General features: G+C 33.5%; 5 protein-coding genes across 6 annotated transcripts; 1 reads left to right on the forward strand and 4 right to left on the reverse strand.

Annotated features, from left to right (window-relative positions):
- Positions 1-978: 978 nt before the first annotated feature.
- Positions 979-5,705, forward strand: LOC125825682 (transcription factor bHLH104-like). Its single transcript, XM_049505004.1, has 5 exons — positions 979-1,222; positions 3,404-3,481; positions 4,437-4,514; positions 4,919-5,081; positions 5,265-5,705. The coding sequence occupies exons 1-5, from the start codon at positions 1,107-1,109 to the stop codon at positions 5,508-5,510; spliced, it is 681 nt and encodes a 226-aa protein (XP_049360961.1). The 5' UTR covers positions 979-1,106; the 3' UTR covers positions 5,511-5,705.
- A 381-nt stretch (positions 5,706-6,086) lies between these two features.
- LOC125825600 (WAT1-related protein At4g08300-like) lies at positions 6,087-8,135 on the reverse strand. The gene is made up of 7 exons (XM_049504923.1): positions 7,909-8,135; positions 7,770-7,832; positions 7,580-7,696; positions 7,255-7,489; positions 6,900-7,058; positions 6,663-6,814; positions 6,087-6,528 (listed from the first exon to the last, which is right to left on the reverse strand). The coding sequence occupies exons 1-7, from the start codon at positions 8,100-8,102 to the stop codon at positions 6,351-6,353; spliced, it is 1,098 nt and encodes a 365-aa protein (XP_049360880.1). The 5' UTR covers positions 8,103-8,135; the 3' UTR covers positions 6,087-6,350.
- An 857-nt stretch (positions 8,136-8,992) lies between these two features.
- LOC125825599 (CASP-like protein 5B3) lies at positions 8,993-13,262 on the reverse strand. Of its 2 annotated transcripts, XM_049504922.1 has the most exons (4): positions 13,166-13,262; positions 12,594-12,825; positions 9,506-9,638; positions 8,993-9,404 (listed from the first exon to the last, which is right to left on the reverse strand). In XM_049504922.1, the coding sequence occupies exons 2-4, from the start codon at positions 12,722-12,724 to the stop codon at positions 9,210-9,212; spliced, it is 459 nt and encodes a 152-aa protein (XP_049360879.1). In that variant the 5' UTR covers positions 12,725-12,825; positions 13,166-13,262; the 3' UTR covers positions 8,993-9,209. The 2 variants fall into 2 exon arrangements, with proteins under 2 accessions (XP_049360879.1, XP_049360878.1); XM_049504921.1 differs by lacking the exon at positions 13,166-13,262 and having other exon boundaries at positions 12,594-13,147.
- A 2,384-nt stretch (positions 13,263-15,646) lies between these two features.
- On the reverse strand, positions 15,647-16,415 carry LOC125825681 (1-aminocyclopropane-1-carboxylate oxidase homolog 11-like). The gene is made up of 4 exons (XM_049505002.1): positions 16,402-16,415; positions 15,995-16,316; positions 15,834-15,908; positions 15,647-15,721 (listed from the first exon to the last, which is right to left on the reverse strand). The coding sequence occupies exons 1-4, from the start codon at positions 16,413-16,415 to the stop codon at positions 15,647-15,649; spliced, it is 486 nt and encodes a 161-aa protein (XP_049360959.1).
- A 743-nt stretch (positions 16,416-17,158) lies between these two features.
- On the reverse strand, positions 17,159-18,805 carry LOC125825663 (deacetoxyvindoline 4-hydroxylase-like). The gene is made up of 3 exons (XM_049504989.1): positions 18,303-18,805; positions 17,480-17,801; positions 17,159-17,404 (listed from the first exon to the last, which is right to left on the reverse strand). The coding sequence occupies exons 1-3, from the start codon at positions 18,803-18,805 to the stop codon at positions 17,159-17,161; spliced, it is 1,071 nt and encodes a 356-aa protein (XP_049360946.1).
- Between the last annotated feature and the right edge of the window lie 4,924 nt (positions 18,806-23,729).

Consider the following 23,729-nt stretch of genomic DNA (forward strand, 5'->3'; position numbering starts at 1 on the left):
TTAACTTTTAGACCAGAAAAGAAAAAAGAAAAAAATATTGGAAATATTCCTGAACTTGACATAAATTATTTGGTTTATTCTCGAATTATTGATCGCCTTAAAAACACCATTTACTTGACTAACTAAGCTTAAATACACCCTCGATCTACCGCATAGCATAGTAAGTGGCCTCAAACTCTTGTAGAAGTACGGGACTCTTAATAAAAAGTCGAGAGAAGTGTCTAAACACCCTGTTTGCAATAAATTTTAAACATATGGAAAATAAATAAATCACACAAATAAAATCTGAAGAAACATGATTTTATTGATCAAGATATGCGGGTACAATTCTGGTTTTCCTATGATTCTACTCTCCTAAGATTTATCCATGATTCGAGGGCCGTTAGTGGCGTATTTTTCGAACTAAGATGATTTAGATTTGACCTCTATAGGAATATTCCATCAATTTACGGAATATTCGAGATCTTAATCTTTAAAATTACCCAAGAGTTTATGGGATATTTGAGATGCCTTTTAAGAGAATTTTGTACCCTTTTTATAGGTGTGAACTAGGGTTTATGGTTGAGTAGCCTTCAAAAATCCTAATTTGAGTTGAACACAATTTGTAGAATTCCAACTCGAATTGAACACGTCTTGTAGAGTCCCACAAAATTTCAATGTCTACACACCCCTAATCTTGACGAGAATTTAGGGATGTATTTTATTCATATTGCAAGATCGGGTGTGTATTAAAGTTCCGTTAATCAAAATAAGAAGTGTTTTCATGACTATCATAATTCGATGATGAAACTAATAATTCGCGACGAGTCAAGGGTCATCTTTTTTTCTTTTTTCCCATCATGTCACATTGGAAAATGCGGCGCCACCAATAATTGAACGATCCATACTGACACGTGTCGAACAATTATTGGTTGCCTCTTCCGCCTCCGAATCATGACTTGTGACTCTTCTTTTTCCATCTGCCGGCATCGTCATCTCAATCCTTTGAAAACTTTTTCTCCAGAATTTTTTTTTCTATTGAATTTTAATCTCTAAATTTATCCAAATTCGGTTTAGTTTTGATTCGATTTGTCTAATTTCCCTTTTTGTTGGTTTGATTTATCGAAATGGATCAATTTGATTCATTTCGAGATGCCAATTGGGACCTAATTGATATCAACAGCTTTATAGATGAAGAAACTCCCATAGATTTCTTTTGGAACGATCAAACCCAGAATTTGAGGTATTTTTATTCATATCTAAAACTTCGTTTTTATAATTAGATTGTAAAAAATTAATCTTTTTAATTTGTTTTTGAGCTATGCTTGTTTGATTTAATGTTAGTGCAGATTAATCTTGTTGGGTCTTTTTTATACGGCTTGATTTTCAAGTTTATATAGGGATGATAACATATCGAGTGTAATTCCATAAGTGGGGTGTGGGGTAGGGTAGAATGTGCGCAGGTCTTACTGTATCTTTGTGGGATAGCAAGGCTGTTTCTAATAGATTCTTGATTCAAAAGTGTAATTTTAAGTTTATACAATGCAATAGCATACTCAATGTAAGTTCATGAGTGAGGTTTGAGGGGAGTAGGATGTAGCAGACCTTACCCCCTACCTTTGTGGGTAGGGAGGCTGTTTCTGATAAATGCTCGGCTCAGAAGTATAATTTTCAAGTTTATACAAGGAAAACAACATATCTATTGTAATTTTCAAGTTTATACAACCACAACAACACATCTAGTGTAATTTTATAAGTGGGGTCTGGGGAGGTTAGAATGTACCCAAACCTTACTCCACATTTGTTGGGGTAGATAGGCTGTTTCTGATACACTTGATTTAAAAGTGTAATTTTCAAGTTTATACAACATACCTAGTGTAATCCCGTCTGGGGAGGGTAGGATGCATGCAGATCTTACTCTACCTTTGTTGGGGTAGACGGTAGAGTGGCAGTTTCTGATAGACTCTTGGCTTAAAAGTGTAATTTTCAAGTTTATGTGTAAAAATTTTGATCTTTCTTTATTGGCATTAAGATATGTTTATTCAATTTATCTCTTAATACAGCTTGATTTTGGTGGGGCATTTTTTATTTGGATTGATAATCTGTCCTGATTTTTTCATATGCTTTTATGCTGGCGAGTTCTCTTGTTGATTAGGTTTATCACTTACTACAGCGTAATCTTTGTGGTTTATTTTTCTTAATGTTATTTAAAAGAACCTTTCATGCATGTTAATTAATCTTGCTGGTCTAGATCCAAATAAATCTTATATTACAAGTTCTTGCATGTTTTTATCTTGAGATGCCAGATTGTTTGCTAGTTTATGGTTTAATTTCTCATCTTTTCATATGCTTGATGTAATGCTCATTAACTCATTTAGGTGTAACTGACGAACCCCTTTTCTCAGCTTTTCTGCTAGAGTTGCATTCCTTTCCATCTTTTGTTTGGTTAAATTTTAGTGTTTGTTCAGTATGATCTGATGCATTTCTATAGTCTATGTTAAGAAGTGAAAAATGATTTGTTTTTTTGTTGTTGTTAGAATTAAGGTTGTCTAGAATGCTTCAGGATATAGGTAAAAATACTGTATTAATGCATGAACTTGTGCTTTCCTCTTTTTATTTTTCCCTTTGAAATCACACAATCATATCAGGTAGCTTTCCATTTAATCTTGATGTGAAGAGCTAGAAAAGCTTTTTACTTTTGAAACTGGTCGAAGGAAAAGCTTGATTAGATCATAAGATTATATGCATAGTTTTAGGAAAAAACATGCAAGTTTATTGTTCACATGTATCTTGTTGCGAGAGGAAACATTCAATCATTTCCATAATAATCTCATTGTGCTCCTCAAATCCTTTGTCCTATTAGATCAGAGCTGAATCTTGGCCTTCCTGAATTTCCTTTTCTTCCTCTTATTGTCTTGTCATTGTTCAGCCTTCCTTCACCTCATTTCACTTCTCTCCTGGAATGATCTCTGGTACCACATTATATTCTCCTTCACTTGATGTCAGGAGAGATTTTACCGCAGTAGAGGAATTGTGTAGGACATCATGAAATCTGACAAGTTCTGATTTGAATAGTTTCTAAGTCACTACCTCCATTTGTTGCATGAGAACATAGAAACAAATAATAAAGGTGGGAAATGCTTATGATCTTTTCCCCACAAGCATTTCTCATTTGGTTGTCTACACACTTTTTCTCTAATAGCTATAGCTCAAGGAGAATTGAAGAAAAGTGGTCTTTTCGAGAATTTTACTAATTCGATAGTTGAACAAAGTGAAAGGGAAAATTTCCATCCGGATATTATTCCCCCCCCCCAAGGGTTGGTCTCTTACATCAATTTGTCGTGTTTAAACTTGATGATATAGGCCTTGTTCCATAAACCTAGTTTATAAACTTGTTTGTATCTCATTGGTTCTTGGGCTGCAGAACTGTAGCAGAACTTGAGGCACCTCTCAGCAGTGCTGCATTTCAGGAGTGCATAGAGACAGAATACCCTCGGAAAAGGTATTTATAATGTATAAAATTCTAAATATATCAGTGTCTTCCTTAAAAAGGTGGAAAATTATGCATATGCTTGGTATATTTCATGAGAATGACTAGCTTTTCCAGGATCACGTTAATGGAATTAATATGCTGATGTGTTAGAAATCATATGTGATAATTTAGTGAAAGGAGAAGGAAATTTCTCATCTTCATTCTCGATGAACTTGCTCTAGCTTTCAATTATCTTCTAGCTTTGTCTTTGATATTCTGGCATACCATATGTGAGATTGAACAGATTTATTCAATTAGGTAACTTTTTTCCACATTTTTGCCTCTTAATGATTTTAATGAAGTATATTTATCTCTGATTTGAAGAAAATTGTTAAATCTTTCTTATTAGCCATAAGCAGTTACAGGAGATAGAGATAGAGCATGCTCGTTAAATTCTTGCCCAACTTATATGCTTCTTTTGCGAATACATAGTTTATCCTGCATTATTTCTTCAAAAATCTTACCCCGCTTATATGCTTCTTTGATGATTACACAGTTTATCATGCATCATTTCTTCAAAAAAATTTACCTTCTAAAGAAAAAAGTCTTAAAGTCATATCTTCAATTGTGGGTATTCAGCTACTTTCTTTTTAGATAAATGGATATTGGCTGCTTCCTTGATTTCTGAATTAGCAGAAAAAGCTGGTTGCTTTGCACTCTTTACCCCCTTGTAGACTTGCATAGTTTTATGTGAGCATTGACTTTTTATGGACTTGATTATCCTGAATCATGCATGTGCTGGAGATTTCTTCTCTTCAAAGTGGAAGATGGACCTGTAGAACAATTCATTATAGAAATGGGAGGGAGCGGGTTCCTTGGTTTGATTTTTTTGTGTAAATTTTAGTACTGCTTTATAGTTTATCAGGTTATGAAAACTTAAGTGATTTCTACTCGCAATTCTCTTACCAAGTATTTTTTTTGACAGAGGTCGTAATGAGTCTTGCAGCAAACAAGGGAACAAAGCTTGCCGTGAGAGATTAAGAAGGGAAAAATTGAATGAAAGGTATTGTCATGCTCATCTGAATTCTTGTTTTCTCTCTGCATTCAAAATTAGGTTTGTCTACTATTTTCTACCATACGCAGCAACACCGATAATGTAGATAAAGCATGGATGTAGTTCATTGCAATTTTATAGCTGTCTTGTTCTCTGCTGGCTTGGGAAGTCTTACAAGACTTGGAGCTGTCATTAGTACAAGTTCTTCCAGGTATAGCTAAGAGTATCCAAAAAAGGTCATTATTCTGTAAGTAGGGTAGCCATTATTGTTACTGAAGAAAGAAGAGAGGCTCTTACAAACAGAAGTATCATTTTTTAAGTGGCACTTAAATCACTTTAGTGTCAGTTATATTATGTCCTTCAAATGAAAATTAGGTGTTCTAAATCAATCTATTTGAATCTTGTTGAGACAGGTTTTCAGACTTATGCTCTGTTCTGGAACCCGGGAGACCTGTAAAAACAGACAAAATGGCCATACTTGGTGATGCCATTCGTGTTCTAAACCAGCTGAAGACTGAATCTGAGGAATACAAAGAGATGAACCAAAAGCTTATGGAAGAGATTAAGACTTTGAAGGTTAGAAATGATTTTGTTGAAAGGCTGAAGTAGCTTGTAAAATTTACGGTGACTGGCAGTCTTGAGTACTAACTCTTGAAGGGAAATTAGAAGAAATTTTGGCTTGGTACTCTTGATTTCTTGAATTCCTATCTCTGATGCCCAGTGTACAATCTCACAGACAAAATCTTTTCTTATAAATAGGAAGAGAAGAATGAACTTCGTGAAGAGAAACTTGCACTGAGGGCTGACAAAGAGAGGATGGAGCAAGAGTTGAAAACTACGGCTTCTCCAGCAAGTTTTATTCCACCTCATCCAGCAGCATATCAGCCGGCTGTAAATAAGATGGCTGTTTTCCCTAGTTATGGTTATGTGCCAATGTGGCAGTATCTACAGCCATCTTCGCGGGACACATCTCAAGATCATATGCTCAGGCCTCCTGCTGCTTGAGAATCTTGCAAGATAATGTATGGCATTTCCCCCTCCATTCGTGTAAATAGTGGCAACATATTAGTCTAGTTTTTACTCTCTTAGTCATCTCTGCCTCCTTTGGGTTTCCTCATTTTCTCGATATTTAATTTGAGGGAGGAACATGTATGGCAGATAATTTCTCTAGATGGAATTGGATTTGATTGACATCTGCTACTTTTGCCTGTTTAGCTCCTGCATTTTTGTTTGTCTCTTGCAATAGGTAGACATTCTAGTTTTTGTGTATCCAAACTATGTGGTACTACTGATTTATGAACTTTTATGGATTCTTTATGATGCTGCAGTCAAGGGATTATCAATCCCAGGATTTCCAGGGGTATTTCAGTGACGTTTAGAACTAATTAACTGTGCGTAGGATTTTGTTTTGTCATAGGGAGAGCTCCATTTACTGGTCAGGATTGGTGAACATCTTGATGCTAGTTAGTTGAATTGTGTGTGATTTGTCTAGTCTCTCTGGACTGGACAGAAATATGAATGATATGGGCTGCTGTTTTAACCTGCCACATCTTGCATAATTAATTGAACATCCAAACAAAATAAAAGAAAAAAAGAGTCTAATCTCTTCTGTACTTTGGAGGTGAACATATAACCCTTAATAATCTCTCTCTTAGGAGGTGTCTCTTCTTTCACCTTGTTCATCAGATGAATCCATGTCTGCTATTCGTAACACATTCAGGTTGCAGGTAAATCTCTATTTGACTATACTCGAATTATGTCTATTATTGTTTTACTTCTAGCATACTACTTCAGATTAGGCATGCAAGTCATCATGTTTCCCACCACATAAAGGAGCAGAGACTATCAAGGTTCTGCACTAAATTTGTCTGCATCTGATGTGAATTTCTGCATCCTAAGGTCTTCGTGATGCACTTCGTTAGTTGTGGAGCATTGCTCTTTCTCTTTCATTTCTGGTTGTTGATCTTCTTTTCCCCACAAAAGCAAGTACAGTCCAATAATGACAATTACTGCTCCAATGATGCTGAAAATGTTCAAGGAGGGTATTATAGTGCATGAATTTGATTCCCTTCTTTCCCAAAGAACAACATAAAGTGGAAAATGTTTTGCATTTTCCTGTCCTTCCTGTTTGAAGGACAAGATGGTAAGATTGCTTACCTGCCCGTGTAGAGCTTTTCACCAAGGACGAAATATGCTAGACCTGCAACTAGTACGGTTGAGAGTGGGTTGAACACAGTTACGAAAACTGGTCCCTTTTGTTCAGTGCACCAGAGTTGTATGTACACTACTAAACCAGATATCACTATTCCCTATTCCAGTTACAAAGATTCTTATTAAAAGGTGCAAGTTCTAAATTGTTTTAGAGAGAAACTATTGGACTTGGACCCTTCTTACCCCATACAGAGTAGACCAGAAATCAATGTTGAAACTCATGGTCCAAGCTGTTCGTTTGTGTTTTACAATTACTGTGTAGAAAGCTGATTGTGCTGCACCAACAAAGCTCATCCATGTAGTCAACGATAGTTGTGCTGGATATCTTTTCAAAGTGTAAGCCTGAAAAATTCCAGTGTAAGCTTGTGTGTGTTGTGTGGAGATCTCTCCTCAGAAACAGTAGTTAGTTCCTATATAGATTACTAGAGGAATCTGCATAATTCATGCAAGTCTTATGTTTGAACGTTTATTTTGTTGAGAACACAATTTCATGATTCATGATAGCTATTGTTGTATAGGAAGAGTTTTGGTGAAAAACCTGCATGATGTACCATATTGACCACGTAATGCAGCTAGCAGCAGTGAGGATCGAGCCTTTTAACCAGTTCTCATGGATAACGCCATTCCCTCTGTGGATGTAGATGAGAGGATGTCCTAAGCTTTTCATAACAGGTCCTTTGTATAATGTCATGCTCATAACCCCAGCCAAGGAAACCAAAGTTCCTATGATTTTTGCCATTCCTCTAGGATTTCGAATGTTAGCATCTTCCAACCTACACCAAGAAAGAGCATCTATGAGCTGTGATTGCAGACTTGCAGTCATATCCTCTTTATTGTATTCATGATGGAATTGTATGTGTTACCTGAGAATAACTGCTAGTACAAATGTTAAGGCAGCTATAGTGTTGACCATCGAGGCAAGAAGAGTCGGAGAAGTGTAGTTCAAGCTCACAAAGTACATGTTCAGTGTCAAACTCATTCTGTTATGAAGGATATACTGTTAATATTCCTCATCAAACAACATATGAAAATTTGATGTTTGATAGATCTTACCCCAGTAGAGAGAGTACAAAGATCTCCAACAGCAAAGCTATAGTTAACTTTGGCCTTGTCTTTCTGCAGAAATCAACAGAAACATCAAGAAAACTGCATTTCTGCATATTTTTGCATTGAAGATGACTTTGTGATTTACCTTTCAAGAAAATAGGCAAAGGGTAGCATAGCAAGACCGGCAACGATATGCCGATAAGTTATGTAGACATGAGGATTCATTCCATGATTGAAGGAAGCTTCAGTTATGAAGTACAAAAAAGTGTAAGCAATTTGAGCCAAAACCATAAGGATATGAGGCTTGAACCTCTTGTAAGTGCCTATGCTAGTCCCCATAGCTATCAATACTTTGTTCTTCTATGACTTCAACTAAACTCCAACATTAAGCTGTTCATATAGAGACAACTGTAGAACAATGGGATTAGATACCAAAATATTTGTTCATAGTATCTTGTTCTTATTCATAACCTGACAACATCCTCAACACTGAAAGATATTATTCACTTATTACAAGTATATGTCTTTTAGGAATAGAATGTTATAGTACCTTACTGACTCTTCAAAAATATCAATAGGTATGTATCAAAGTTTTCAAAAGTAGTGTATTTTTGGAGAATCTTACAACAATGCAGAATCGAAAGTGAAGAGTATGTGCAACTTAGATTGTACCTAACTATTCTTGAAGTTTAATAGAAAAGAACATGTGATCCATGCTACACTCAACCATATCTAAAAAAACAAAAGGAGAAAAATATTGTTTTTAGAGATGCTAATTGGATATGTATTTGATGCTAATATCAATAATATTCCTAGCACCAACAAATATCCTTCTTGGTAATCAATATATTGTTCAACAACAATAACTACATTTCAATTTCAAACAAGTTTGTAAACTAGATGAATCCTCATTTATCATGTTGTTTCATTTAAGTCCGCGTAGTCAAAAAGTATTCTAGGATTAAAAATGTACTATTAATGCTATAAAAACTAGACTATCTTAATTATAACATTATAACAGTGAGAATGACAAATTTCCCACACTCACTATGCAATTATGGCACTAAACCAGTAAACTGAGTCTTCAATCTATCCAACCCTTAATGAAAAAAGTTAATTGAGATGCGTGCAAACTAATCTGAATTGAACTCAATGGATTCAAGTTCGTGATTCTACTAAGATAGTTACAAAGCCAAACAACATAACTATGATCCATGAACATTGTTAAGTAAAAGTGTAAGACAAAAAAAATCTTCCTCAATTAACTTCAAATGATCGATTACAGTTTCTTCTGTACGGATGATAAAAGAAAAATAAGTATTCTGTAGTATCAGTATACAAAATGAATACTCTTTTTTTCCTAATTTTTCCCCTATTCACACTTCAAAAATTGGACAATGACGAAATACAGCAGCAACAGATGAATGCAGCACCCTGTTGAGTCGTCTAACCGGCAGCCCATATCCAAAACATAATTAGAGAAGATATAAGAATCGATATCCAACTCAGGAAAGCAAATGCAACGGATAACTGGAACTTGGTGCATTCCTCGCCGAAACTGCAACTTCCCAAGTCATGAAAGTACAACACTGTTACTCCAGCTGAAGAAGCAGCAGCAGCAAGCGATAGTAATCCTGTACACTGCAAGTAAATTCATTCCAAAGAGATCGATAACAGATAATTAGTAAATGATATGTTTGTTGTGTACTATTAAAGAATACTGTTATACAGCAGAGACTAACCCAGTCTCCAACTACGAAGAGGCTCAGTAAAACATGATTGTGGAAAGACTTCTTCTTTGCCAAGAAATAGGCATCAAAAAATGCAAGTCCGAAGCTCCAGATGACTTGCAAAGCCATTGAGGCTATTAAGTAGCTGCAATAAAGACATGTATATGAAAGCCATCAAATTTTAATGTTTTAGTTTTATAAGAACGATAAAATCTTGGAAAATAACAGAGCAATCAATTCAACATGTTGACAGAATGCAAGACATGCATGAGACACTGGTGTCTTTTAACATGTTATAACTTGCAAAATGAAGAGAAACTAGTTCATAGTTCAAGGGAGAACACTTGCTGGAAGACATAAGGAGTCCCGAGGTTATAAAATAGCCATTAGTCTTCTCTTTTTGTATAGTGTTTTCACTAAAAAAAAATATTGGTTGAAAAGAAGTAGAGGCTAAAGACTCGATTGAATGATCCATGTCAAGCCTTATACGTGTCAAAAAGGCATTTTAGAACCTTTTATCCCTTCACTAAATTTTAAAGCTTTATTCACGTATGGGTGCTTTCTGGTCTTTGGAACATGTTCTTATACATTATTGGGTTGAAATGGGTCATGCCACAGACCATAAAAGACGCACATATGAACTGGAGCATGCTGAGAGAAGATGAAACCATCAAAAGGATCTGGTTAATGATCCCTGCTGCTATCTTCTGGAGCATTTGGAATCAGAGTAATAGGAGGTGTTTAGAAAATGAGATCAAAGGAGTTAATTGGGCTTATACTCTGACCTACATTGTCAGAAAGAAAAATCAGAAAGTATGACAGCTAGAATTCATGCATGATTAAGAACTAAACTGCTCCGTTGGGAGTCATCTCTAAAGTCAAATACTGTAAGTGCTTTTAGATTAGGTCTGCCGAGGACATTATGCCAGAAAAGGACAAGGCATATTTCATTTCATTGGATATACATGGGCATACAATGATTTTTAAAAGGCCAGCTAAGACTTTAATAACAGTTTGGGCATCAGTTTGGACATTTATAAGGCTCTATAGATAGTAGTCACTTGGATCAAAAGAACAATTTTTTTCTACCTGATACCGTGAACCCCATCCTCAAAACTCACTACTGAGGAGCCCAAGAGTGGCTTTACCTAGTTTGCCCCATGGCGACTTGAACCCCCCGACCTCATGGTTGTAAGTGTAATACCCTTTCCACTTGGCTATCTCTCCCTTGTTGGATCAAACAACAAACATTTTAAACTGGATTAAGACACAGAGGATACAATTACAAATTCAATTTTCCTTTACTCGTTAGATACAGGTAAAACATTACAATGTTAAATCTTATGAATATCCAGGTAAACACATGCTCTTTCAACAGATAATGCAGTTGTGGCTACAGATATGCCCAGGAAAATGCTATTTATATATTTTTCAGATAAGGATCAAATTAAACATGCCAAAATTAAAAGAAAAAAGGTTATTTGCTGAACCTTATGGCAAAAGAGCTATATTAAGAGGAGATAACTTTGTTATCCAAAGTTAGCCACTCCTTTTCATTTGAACCCATAAGAAAAGAGATATAAACCAATTATTATCTTGTTTTCTGGGAATTTGGATAAGGAAATTGAATTGTTGTTGTTATGTTAGTCAAGACTAGCATCATCCCTAGGAATTAATGGAGAAATTGTTGAAAGTTCTGATATAGCCTTCTTGTCATGAGTCATGAAAGTGTGTGGGTTTTGATATTGAATCATTGAGTTATGTTTAGACTAAGACAGATGTAAATCCTTGAGAAGTGGCTCGTAATAGTATTAAAACCAGGTTGATATGCTAAACAGTAGGTCGAGAAATTTTTGTTGGCTTCACAGACTGTTGTCTTGCTGATAAATAGAGAGAAAGATTTCAGTGTTGCAGCAACAATGAAATGAGCAGAAAAGATGGGTGAGAGTTGAGATAATTTTGGTATGTAAATTGAATATTTGATTGCACACAAGCTCGAACATTGAAACATGAAATGAGTGCTTGGATGAGTACATTATCGCTTGGACTTCTAGTTCAGGAAGTGACTTTCATGGTTAGACGCCTAGACCATATGTATGATACTCTTGTAATAATTTTCAGATGAGAAAGTTAAAGAAAAGACCTACCGAGAACTCGTCTCTCCGAGATCAAATGTATGAGTGCAAATCATTAGGGGTGTATGAGTGCTTCAGTTATGCCTCTTATTTCTATTCTTTGTTAATTTTGCATACGTCAGCTGTCCAAAAACATAGTCCGTCCAAAGCTTGGACAACTGAGGAAAGCTAGGTTGGCACTCATTGTATATATAATCAAACTACAACTAATCCTTGAATAGAGCAGAACGAATAGAGTAGTGGTAGCCCGATAAAATTTAGGATCGAGGTCTAGTTGATCATATATGAGGCATGGTTGATTGTCCTTGAGGAAATACATAGCAAGGATGAAACTGATCTTCCTAAGGTTTTAAACCTTAGTGAAAATGAAGCATTTGAAACTCATCAAATGTTTCCTGGCACTAGACTTCTTTCTGCTACGCTGGATATCACAATGATTAGTGACTATCAAGGTAAACACTCTTCCCACAGCTTACAAACTAGCAAAACAATGACAAGAACTGCATCAAGATTTAAAAGAAAATAGAATTGACTTAGTTGAATCTACATTCATATACTGATCCAAACATGCATTCCTCACCAAATACAAGGTCCACGCAGGAGAACTTAGCGAATTACACATGTTTCTTTGTTCAGCTTAGACCCTAAAGCCAAATATCATATTCATGTAGGAAAACATTACAAACAGTTGCTAGCACAACAATAAGTATGATAAAAGACTTTTGAGGACTCATTGTTCAGTAATTTTCTTCAGGATGCATATGTTATTTTCACAACTAAATAAAGAAATACTAGGATTGATCAGATAACAGAGAAATGCCATACCACAATCTATTCCCAACAACAGAATAAAACTAGAATTTTGAACTTCATTCATCCCAGAAACCTCAAATTAGTTAATCAATACCAGTAAATCACACTAACAAAAATAAATGCAAAATTGAGAAAAGGAAATGAAGAAGTACCAAAAAGCTGTGACATTGAAGAAACCTTTAGAGGTAACCATTGAGGCAATTGCACCAGCAGCAAAAAAGCACTGAGCCATCCTCAGAAAAAGCCCAGTGAAAGTACCAGGTGTGCCAGCAAAATCCTTCATTCTATCTCCTCAAACTGAATCAACTATTTACCCTTCTTGATAGGTTTAAAGCAAAAACCCAACAAAGCAAAATTATCCAAAGAACCTTTCTTTAACCATTTTTGAAGCAAAATCAAGTACAAATTGTATTCTTGATTAATCAACTACCAATTACAGAAACTTTCCAACAAAAAACTGAAGTATAGCTACAACCCCACCTTCAAGAATTACCAAAGGAATGTACCCTTTTTGAACAAGAACAAAAAAACAACACCCAACTAAGAAAAAATTATCCAAAGAAGCTGTCTTTAACCATTTCAGAAGTAAAATCAAACATAAAGTTGCAATCTTGATTAAGCAACAACCAATTACTATGACTTTTCAACAATAAACTGAAGAATCAAGAAATCACAGTTACTTGCTACACAACCCCTTTTAAGGAAAAAGCCCCAAAAAGGCACCCTTTTTAAGCAAGAAGAAAACAAGAACAGCAAGTTACTTCAAAGATTTTGATACCCCAGATGCTAAAATCCAAAAAATTGATGAGAATTTGCCAATTCTTGGAAAAGGGTATGATGACAAAGTGATAGAAAAGGGTGAGGTGTTTTGTGGAGGGGGTGGGGTGTGGGATTTGGTGGATGAAAGAAGAGAAAACAACTAGCTGGAAACTGGATTATTCAATCACCAGAATTTTCTAAATTGATGGGTAGAGTACAACCACAAGCCACATTTTTGTCAAATGTTATTACATGGCACTTTCCCAATTAAAGAATTTTTTTTTAAAAAAGATAGAGACTTTGTTCACATCAACTTTAATTTCACACCTTGAGACAATTGTTGGAATTTGCAACGACCAACCATTTTTTTCCTTTGGGGGTGGGGTGGGGGTATGTGAAGTTTAAAAATATGATTTTTTTTGCAATGTTTCAAAATTATCTTTAAAAATAATATATTTTTGTGAATTCCCCCCCAAAGAAGTGAGACTCAACATAATAAAATGTTTGGACCACAATACTTGTAATTTTATAAAATTTATGTATAAATTATCATATTTTGCCTATTATACCCTTGATAGAATAGTTAATTAATCTTGTCATTTATTAATAAAGTTGACTTAAGAAAACATTAAATAAGGGTAGAAGGGTAAAGTTACATCATTTCTTAATGCCTTGCAAAATAAAAATGTGACATATAAAATGGAACGGAGGGAGTATCAAATAAGGAAATGTGTCGTATAAATTAAAACAAAAAAGTTTAGTCTGAATTACTTTAGCCGTAATACAATTTTGATGTCGTGTTTTTAAAGTCTAAAGGCCCATCCTCTCTTTTTATAGGTTTCCCATCGATGTAGGGTGTGTTTGGTATGAAGGAAAACATTTTTCGGAAAATGTTTTCCAATTTTCTCATGTTTGATTGGGTTAGATGTTTTGGAAAATGTTTTTCAAATCACTCATTTTCTAGTGATACACAAACTTCTTTTTCTGTTTATTTAAATAATTTTATGTACATAAATTTATGTAGAAGTTGATCAAATTTATACGATTAGAGAATAGAAATTGATTCATTTGATCGAAAAAGTCCTTTTTTTTGTTCCTTTCATTGTCGTGGAATTTTCTCATTTTAGCATAATATTCAATTATGTCAAAAAAATTTATAGTATTTGAATTTTTCTTAAATTTTTAGTTAACAAAGAAAGGAAAGGAAAACGTGACTTCTCCTTGTCATCATTTGTTCCCTTGGGACTCTTTTTCGTTCCTTTCATTGTCTGAGAATTCGAATTGATGCTCGACTATTTTGAATCGTGTGGACCTTCATTCTGGGAGAACGCTCCCTATCAATAACTTTTCATACCCAAAGTTCGAACTAGAGGGAGGAGCAGTCCCATCAGCCCTACCATGTAGTGGTCATTATAACATATTCAACTTTGTTTTTGAATTTAAGAATTGAATTTTTTTGTTTAATTTAAATATAGTTGAGAGATAAAAATTACTATATAAAAAGAAAAAAAACATATACTATATCATGCATTTATTAATTTAATGCAAATATGGCAGGCAAAGTATTTCTTTGTCCCCAGTTTTCTATTTTGAGGGGCAAATAGGGATATTTAAAAGACCATAATTTTCAACTGCAATCAAGGCAAAGATCTGATCACTAATTCATTTTTTATTTTTATTTTTAAAAAAGCTCCACTTTTAATATCATGAATGGCTTAAAGGAAGTTCCAATATTGACTTTTGATCCTACATCCCTACCTAAAAGATATTGACTTTTTTTATATATACTTTAAGTTTATGAGATTTTAATATTTGACAAACTGTTGAGCTGAGGTATTAAAGTTAGTTCTTTAAATTATAGAAATATCTACAAATTCTCTCCATATAATAGTGTTATGTATATTGTATGAGAAAATGGTTGTTCATTTTGTCACTCCTCATCAATCTCGATCATAGATGTTAATCATGTCTTAACTTATTACAAAGATATTCTACTCAAGTTCGATTTAAAGCCTTTATAAATATGTTGATCAAAGGTTTTTGAATCTTCTCATGCATAAAGTGACAATCAACTTCGATAAGAGGTACGTACACACGAAGAAGATCCATGTTGGAAAAAAAACAGAGAAAAAAATAACCTTCTCTGCTTCTCATATCAGATTTTTTGCAAAGCCAAGAACATAAACATTGCTGCATTCCGAGGGGATTTGATGTAGATCGTCTACCCTGACATAAACATCGATGTAGAAATGATCATGTGACCCTAGGAGATGACTATTTCCCATCTACATAGGTTAGTAGAGAAGTGGTGAATAGACAAATGAAATGTGCATAAGTTTTGAAAATAAACAGCAGCATAACCAAAATAATTCAGTAGTAGTTCAGTTGGTAAAAACATTATTGTGCAGCAAATAACAAACTTGGACATTGTTCTGAATAAATGTTTTTAGGTTTTCTGAAGTATTATAGTGATGTTCATTGATGCTGCTAGACGACGTGGTGCTCGGTCTCTCTTCACAGTCTGAAAAGATCAAGACCAGACTTACCAAGTGGCTTGGAGAAAAACTTGGTGATGTAATCACTTACTAGAAATTCTTTATATAATGGGAGGTTTTCTTCTGATATGAGCATGCCACTGACATCCTTGGTCCTACCTTATTCGCTACAACTCTATGGTTTACGCTTACAAACTTGTCATTCGAAAGGATCTGATGCATAATCAGACTGAGATAAGTAACAATGTGCTAAAAAATTTAAGATAAATGAGACTGAAAAGATGTGTTTTGTTGCAAACCTGAAGAAAGTCAACAATGTTAACAACCAAACCATGTTCAATCGGTTCAACATCGACCCATTGGTTATTATGCACAACTTGAAGGCCACCATTTTGATCTTGAAGCAAGATTGAGAAGAAGGAAGGATCTGTATGCTTATCGGCACCAAGAGTTAGCTCTGGCTGTGGGCAGGCTTGGTAGTAGTGGCATGCCATTGCTTGTCCTTTGGCACATTCCATGGCTTTCAAGTGGTCTGGTTTTAGCCCAAGAGCTTCGGATAGTAAGTTGAAAAGAATTTCTCCTAGTTTTGTGACATTGTTTAAGTACTCAATGGTTGTTTTCCTGGACACCAGGAACATATCAGATATTACTGAGTTGCAAAATATGATAAAAGATTCCAGAATTAGTCATCTCTACCCTACTGTACTTGTAAAGCTCCATGAGATACACAGTAAACCTAAATCAGGAAGATCTATGTTGGAGAAAACCGATAAAAATCAACATCTCTGCTTCTCTTATAAGATTTTCTGCAAAGCCAGGAAAATAAAAAAAGAAGGCATAATACAAAAACAAACACTCAAACTTGGTCTCAACTAACAACTAAACACTCTAACTCGTCCAACTCTATGCCTCGTGGACACCCGATACTGACATGATACATAAATTTTGAAGGTGTCTAAATGATCATTTTGTAAGTTGGAGTGTTCAACTGACAAAGTGGACACGGGTTGAGATGTCGAGATGTGCATACTCAAAGTTAAAGTGCTTACTTGCTAGTTGAGGTCAAGTTTGAGTGTCTACTCATTTATTATGCCTTAAAAAAAAAACTACAACTGGTCTTACTACAATTCAATAGTTCTGACCTTTACCAAACAGATTTCAACTAGAACAGGACTGATATAGTATTGCAAATCTAGGCTGGCACTTTGATTCCTCCTACCTAGTTGTTTATCTGATCATCATGTGATAGCTATATAGAAATCTTGTGATCTTTAACATATGATAGTGCATAGATTATTAAATAAGGAAGTGTACTTAAAATTTATCCCTTCATCATGAATATGAGCTTTATTTTACAGCAAATCAAATCACATTATTTACAGCAAATCAAATGCTGATAGGCTTTTCTAAAGGTTTATGTGTGATTTTTGCTGCTGCTTCCCGATATGGCGCCAGGTCATTCTTCAGAGTCGGAAATGATCCAGACCGGAAATATCAAGAGGCTTGGAGAAAAACTTAGTGATGTAATCACTAGAAATGAATTCTTTATATAGTGGAGGATTTTCTTCTGATATGAGCTCTTTGATTGGACCATATATCTTTGGAGGTTCGGAAACCCCAGTGAAGAAGCATGCTGTTGATATCCTTGGTCCTACCTTTTTCGCTACAACCCTATGATTTATGCTTACAAATTTGTCATTTGAAAGGATCTGTTACAAAATCAGACTGAGATAAGTAACAAATTGAAGATAATTGAGACCAAAAAGATGTGTTTTGTTGCAAACCTGAAGAAAGTCACCAATGTTAACAACCAAACCTTGTTCAATCGGTTCAACATCGACCCATTGGTTATTATGCATGATTTGAAGTCCACCACTTTGATCTTGAAGCAAGATTGTGAAGAAAGAAAGATCTGTATGCTTATCGACACCAAGAGTTAGCTCTGGCTGTGGGCATGCTGGGTAGTAGTGGCATGCCATTGCTTGTCCTTTGGCACATTCCATGGCTTTCAAGTGGTCTGGTTTTAGACCAAGAGCTTCGGATAGTAAGTCGACAAGAGTTTCTCCTAGTTTTATGACATGTTTTATGTACTCAACATATGCTTTCCTAGACACCAGGAAAATATCAGTGATTATTACTACAAAATCTGATAAAGATTCAAGCAACTCTAATCTAGCAAGTCAAACAATTGTACCCTTTTACTCTATTCTAGTAATCGTAGTATTACTCTTCTAGTTGCTTTTTCTTCGATTTATGTTACTAAGTGTTGTTTCTTGTACTTCGAGTATAACATTGTTATGGTTGTAGTTATTGTTCTTGTTGGCTTGTGTGTATCCACCACGAGTCAAGAGACCAGGTCCCTTAACAAAACCAGTAACCAAAGTTACTGAAGTTGGAAGCTGAAAGTAAGAACACAAATGTTTACGTGGAAACCTCCTTGCTCAAGGGAGGAAAGGAAAACAGCACGACCTGTCACACAGGATTTCTCAAAGCTCTACTAAACTTCAAGCAACACATAAATACAGACTCAAGAAGTTACCAAACAAATTTCAACAAAAACACGACATAAAGAGAATTGATGTTCAAGAGCATAAAATAGAGAATTACCTGCAAACTGGTGGTATTTCTTCAGGTTCAATTTGACCAGAAACCATCCAATCTATGTTCAACGAATCCCTCCAATTCACGGTCTTTGATTGGGACAGTTGAATTCTGCTGTGGTATCTAACTCTTCTCGTTGTTCTATCAAGCGAATAGTACTCTTTCTTTAACTCAGCATCCTGTTCATGAAATTTACGAGTCCCATCAATCATTCCTTCCAAAACACTTGAAGGAATCCCATGATTTATCAGTTGGAAAAAGCCCCACTTCTCTGATGCTTCCCTTATTTCATTGACAATCTTCTTACGCACATCTTCAACTTCTAAGCCACTGAGATCTATCACTGGAACCTGTAGAGTTGACTTCCCCTGAATCAACTCCTCATCAAGTTCATCAATTGGCCTAATGAACATTCTTGGTATTTCCACAATTCCAGCATCAACTAGTCCCTTAACACCGGCTTTTGTATCATCAAAAGCCTTTATCTCCTTCGATCGATCATAATGCATTGCTAATTCAGCTTGAGAATCTTCATCAACAGACATAGTTGTTCTTATTTTCAAGAAAACTACTTTTTTTTCCTCAGGAAATAGTTAGTTAAAGACAACACATGCTTATAAATGCATATTTTCAAATGAAATACTTCCTCATGTAGTAGTTTAACTTGAACTAAAGATATGTAATATTACTATAACAAAAATAGTTTTTAGCAGCAATAAATATATATACACATTAATAAAGCTTAAGTCTTTATCACTATTAGTTAATTACTGTGGGATCCAATATCGTTATACGCTTTAGGGATATTTGCAAAGAGTGTTAATTACATCTAAAAAGTATATTTAGCGACAATTAAGCTATTATTGTTGAAGACAATTTTTGGTGTTGTATATGTACCAAGATGTCTTTTAATCTTGTGGTCATAAACATGTCACGTGAAAAGTTGAAACTGAAGAGTTATCAAAAAGAAAAAAACAAATGAAATAGATTAAAATAAAAAAGTTAAATAAATAAATTAAAACGGAGGAAGTATTTCTTATGATTGTCACATAAAGATCAAGTTTGTCAAATCTGTTGTTAGAAATTAATTAGTTTGGCATTTTTTTGGTCCCGCTATCACCTTGCGTCCCACTAACCTAGATTCACTTTTGGTCCCATTAAGTCTCAAAGATTAAAAGAATACTTACCAACCGTCTATAACTTTTGTTGGTAATGAATGTAGTTAAAAGCGGAGGTAACAAGGGTCGAGGGGTTCATTCGAAGGCTCTTTAATGAAAAATTACATCATTTATACATGATTAATTTATATATATATATATTAAATTTTAAACCTCTTTTGACATCTTGTGTGTATATTTAGTGAAAATCATTGTATGTAGCGTCCGGAAACTAAATTGTTTATATATATTTAAAATTATATACATATATATTAGATTTTAAACGTCCTTTTAGTGAAAGTCATTGAATGTAGCGTCCGTAAACTAAATGAAACATGGTAGTTGGTACAAGTTACGTTAAAGATTTCAATTATTTTAAAATAATAAAAAAGTAAATTACACTAAATGCCCCTACATTATGACTCAACTGCAAATCCACCCCATATTACGTAAATCCTATACAAATACATTATTAATGTTATACCTATTTTTCAAAATCAAACATTTAAATCCCTTATATAATGAAAATCTTACCCAAAGTGAAAAGTTTATCATTAATTAAATTGTATAATGAATTAGCCAAAAAAAAAAAAAAGTAACCTAATGTGTGCACCGTGCACCTTCTCCTCGACATTAGATTTACAATTATTCAACTTCGTAGAATTAATAGTGAATTAAATAGCCAAAGCACAAAAATAAAAGAGAATTAAATAGGGACGGAGGGAGTATGTTTAAAAACTGTGTATGAGAGGGGTGTAAGAAACTCATGTATTGTTGGGATAATGAAAGAAGAGTCAGACCAACAAGGGTTATGGTAGAGTGATAAATACTTCTTTATCCTTAACCCAGAGATTTCGGGTTTGAGTCCCTTGGGTACGGAGTCACATTTGTTAGGGACATTTAAAAAAATATCACATGAATTGTAGCAAATTGCTCGTACAATTAATCATGGTACACGCACAAGAATGGGTACTTGTGTTGTGTGTCTTTGGGATTTAAGTAAGAAGCTTGTGTAATATAAATCATATTTACTATAACATAAGAACCTGTAATCTTCACGGCAAAAAGTGTAAGCAGGGGCGGAGCTATAGTAGTAGGTGTGGGGTTCTAGGAACCACTAACTTTTCCCGAAACCCTATAATTACATTAAAAATTCTTTTAAATATATAACTATATAAAGATGGGAACCATTAGCAATTGGGATAAGTTTTTTACTGATCTGATAGTGCATACATTATTATTATTAGAGGAACAAAATGAAAGATATGTAATATTGCTATAACAAAAATAGTTTTTAGCAATAATAAATAAAGAGTGCTAAAGTCTTTATCATTATTAGTTAATTACTATTGGATCCAATATCGTTATACGCTTTAGGGATATTTGCAAAAATAGTTGGATCCAATGTCATAAACATGTCACGTGGAAAGTTGAAACTGAAGAGTTGTCAAAAAGAAAAATACAAATGAAATAGATTAAAATAAAAAGTTAAACAAATAAATTAAAATGGAGGAAGTATTTCATATGGTTGTCACATAAAGATCAAGTTTGTCAAATCTGTTGTTAGAAATTAATGAGTTTGGCATTTTTTTGGTCCCGCTATCACCTTGCGTCCCACTAATCTAGATTCACGTTTGGTCCCACTAAGTCTCAAAGATTAAAAGAATACTTACCAACCACCTATAATTTTTGTTGGTAATGAATGTAGTCAGAGGCGGAGGTAGCAAGGGTCGAGGGGTTCATTCGAAGGCTCTTTAATGAAGAATTACACCGTTTATATATGATTAAAATTATTTTTTATTTATATATATAGTAGATTTTAAACCTCTTTTGACATCTTTGTATGTATATTTAGTGAAAATCATTGTATGTAGTATCCGGAAATTAAACCGTTTATATATATTTAAAATTATATACATATGTATTAGATTTTAAACCCCTTTAATATCTTCGTGTGTATATTTAGTGAAAGTCTTTGAATGTAGCGTCCGTAAACTAAATGAAACATGGTAGTTGGCACAAGTTACGTTAAAGATTTCAATTATTTTAAAATAATAAAAAAGTAAATTACACAAAATGCCCCTACAATATGACTCAACTGCAAATCCACCCCATATTACGTAAATCCTATACACATACATTACTAGTTTTCGAATACGTGTGTTGCACGTGTATATCGTGCTATTTAGTATAAACACTTCTAATATATAAGCGTACGATGTGTAAAATACAAGCTCGAATCAATGAACGGTGATTATATTCAACTGATATTATCATCATTGCAAGGCACATCATACAAAAATATTGTTATCAAGTGATTTCAAATGTAATACTATAACGACTTCAAATATACAATTCTTATAATAAATCAATTATTCAACTTGTTAAGAGTACTTTTTTTTAATACGTCACAACACATAATTTAAATGTCGGTACTATAGTTGCAAAATATTTAACGCCTTAAAGTTTCCGTCTTCTTTTTAAGGAATAGTAGCCTCCATTTTTTTTAACAGATGCATACATATCGAGAGGTTGTCATCGAAGGAGAGTAGTGTTTTGTAATAGTTGTAGAGAAATTTGATCAACATATATCTTCCTTAGGATGGTTAGTAGATCACTATCAAGTTCATAGTGTACACCTAAAAAAAATTAGAATTTATTTGTTATAAAAATAATCATTGTTTAAATATTTAATTGACATGAATATGTACTCTTCGTCTTCTTTGACTCATTCAAAATTATTAATTATGTCATCTTTAAATTTTGAATTGTGAAATACAACACAATCACTTGTGAGATATTAACAATATGGTAGAAAAAAGAAAACAATATAAACCATTAATTATATGGTGCAAAAAATAAATGCATAAAGAAAAGATAACTTTGAATTTGTGTATATACATACTTATGAACCAACCAAAAAATAAATGAATTACATATAAGAAAATTTGAAATCATCAAATAAATGTTCAATCAAATAGAAGTATTTTCAAAGGATAAATAAACAGATAATAAAAGTATTACTCCCTCTAAATAAGTTCAGATTCCAGCATTTATATAATTAGACATCAAATCAAGACTTTATAAAACAAAAGTATTTTCATAAAAAAAAAGAAAGAAAGAGAACAATGAAAGTACTACTCCACCTTACTGAAGTTCAGTTTCTACTGCTCATACAATTAGATACATAGTGATAATAGAGTTTAAATATAAATAGAAGATATTAGGAGAGGTGAAAAGACTTAGAACTGATTTGAATATATTATTTTATGTAAAATTATGTCTTTTTGGATTCTTAAATATAACACATAAATAAGAGAAAATGAAAAGATTTTTACCTAATGACATTATACTGTTGTTTAATGAGAAATTATGTCTTCTTGGTTTATTAATGTGGTTGAAGAGAATAGGAACGAATTTTGATGAGTGGTGCAACTATTTAATATGCTATTATATAATTATCTAGTTATTAATTAAATATAATGGGAAAAGAAATCAATTGTGATCTTTGAACTTCTGTTTATAAGATGTTTATCCACGTTACATGGACTTTTGGACTTTTTATTAAATCAAATGAAAAGAATTTGTGAAAAAGATGACTAAAAGTGGGAAAATCAGATTTTTTTTACCTTAAAAATGGTAATAGAGTCATTTAATTTTACAAGGGCATTTTGGTATTTCAACTTTTCATTTGTGATGTTGCCACTTATAATAATAAACTAGATATAGGACTCCGTGCCAGCACGGGGCCCAATATATATATATATATATATATATATATATATTTTTTTTTTTTTTATTTTAATTTATGTCATATTATGGAATTTGAGAAGTTATTGAAATTTCTATATGATTTTAAAAATATTTTAAATTTTTAGCTATTGTGATTTGTAGTACTTTTTTTTAACATAATTTTGAAAATAATATTTATTACTCTGTTTGTTCTAATTTATGTGGCACACGCAAAATTTCAAATATTAACCCTTTTTTATATGTCTCTTTAATATATGAAGTTGTTAATTATTGTATTTTATAGTACATTTTGAACCTAATTTTTTAATAATATATGTTATTTGCCATGTCCCAATTTATATGGCATTAATTGATAGATTTGTTGGAGTCGAGAGATTTATTTTGTTAATTATTGTAATTTATAGTTTTTTTTCCGTCAATTTCAAACAATATATGTTGTTAATTGATAGAATACTTTTAATGTAATTTTTAAAAAAAATAATATGTGTGACTCTCCATGTCCCAATTTATGTGGCACATGTAA

The sequence above is a fragment of the Solanum verrucosum genome, unplaced genomic scaffold (genome assembly GCF_900185275.1).
Source record: "Solanum verrucosum unplaced genomic scaffold, falcon-dt-bn FXZP01000298.1, whole genome shotgun sequence".
Lineage (NCBI taxonomy): Eukaryota > Viridiplantae > Streptophyta > Magnoliopsida > Solanales > Solanaceae > Solanum > Solanum verrucosum.

What these genes read in the sequence shown, in the direction of transcription:
- LOC125825682 (XM_049505004.1), top strand. Translation starts at nt 1,107, where the DNA reads ATGGATCAATTTGATTCATTTCGAGATGCCAATTGGGACCTAATTGAT. An exon ending in ACAGAATACCCTCGGAAAAG is followed by an intron (nt 3,482 to 4,436) that starts GTATTTATAATG and finishes TTTTTTTGACAG; the next exon opens with AGGTCGTAATGAGTCTTGCA. An exon ending in AAGAGATTAAGACTTTGAAG is followed by an intron (nt 5,082 to 5,264) that starts GTTAGAAATGAT and finishes TCTTATAAATAG; the next exon opens with GAAGAGAAGAATGAACTTCG.
- LOC125825600 (XM_049504923.1), bottom strand. Translation starts at nt 8,102, where the DNA reads ATGGGGACTAGCATAGGCACTTACAAGAGGTTCAAGCCTCATATCCTT. An exon ending in GTACTAGCAGTTATTCTCAG is followed by an intron (nt 7,490 to 7,579) that starts GTAACACATACA and finishes TTCTTGGTGTAG; the next exon opens with GTTGGAAGATGCTAACATTC. An exon ending in CAATATGGTACATCATGCAG is followed by an intron (nt 7,059 to 7,254) that starts GTTTTTCACCAA and finishes GGAATTTTTCAG; the next exon opens with GCTTACACTTTGAAAAGATA.
- LOC125825599 (XM_049504922.1), bottom strand. Translation starts at nt 12,724, where the DNA reads ATGAAGGATTTTGCTGGCACACCTGGTACTTTCACTGGGCTTTTTCTG. An exon ending in TTCAATGTCACAGCTTTTTG is followed by an intron (nt 9,639 to 12,593) that starts GTACTTCTTCAT and finishes TCTTTATTGCAG; the next exon opens with CTACTTAATAGCCTCAATGG. An exon ending in TCTTCGTAGTTGGAGACTGG is followed by an intron (nt 9,405 to 9,505) that starts GTTAGTCTCTGC and finishes ATTTACTTGCAG; the next exon opens with TGTACAGGATTACTATCGCT.
- LOC125825681 (XM_049505002.1), bottom strand. An exon ending in ACATTGTTGACTTTCTTCAG is followed by an intron (nt 15,909 to 15,994) that starts GTTTGCAACAAA and finishes ATTATGCATCAG; the next exon opens with ATCCTTTCGAATGACAAGTT. An exon ending in TAGGACCAAGGATGTCAGTG is followed by an intron (nt 15,722 to 15,833) that starts GCATGCTCATAT and finishes TGATCTTTTCAG; the next exon opens with ACTGTGAAGAGAGACCGAGC.
- LOC125825663 (XM_049504989.1), bottom strand. Translation starts at nt 18,805, where the DNA reads ATGCATTATGATCGATCGAAGGAGATAAAGGCTTTTGATGATACAAAA. An exon ending in GAAATACCACCAGTTTGCAG is followed by an intron (nt 17,802 to 18,302) that starts GTAATTCTCTAT and finishes CCTGGTGTCTAG; the next exon opens with GAAAGCATATGTTGAGTACA. An exon ending in ACATTGGTGACTTTCTTCAG is followed by an intron (nt 17,405 to 17,479) that starts GTTTGCAACAAA and finishes ATTTTGTAACAG; the next exon opens with ATCCTTTCAAATGACAAATT.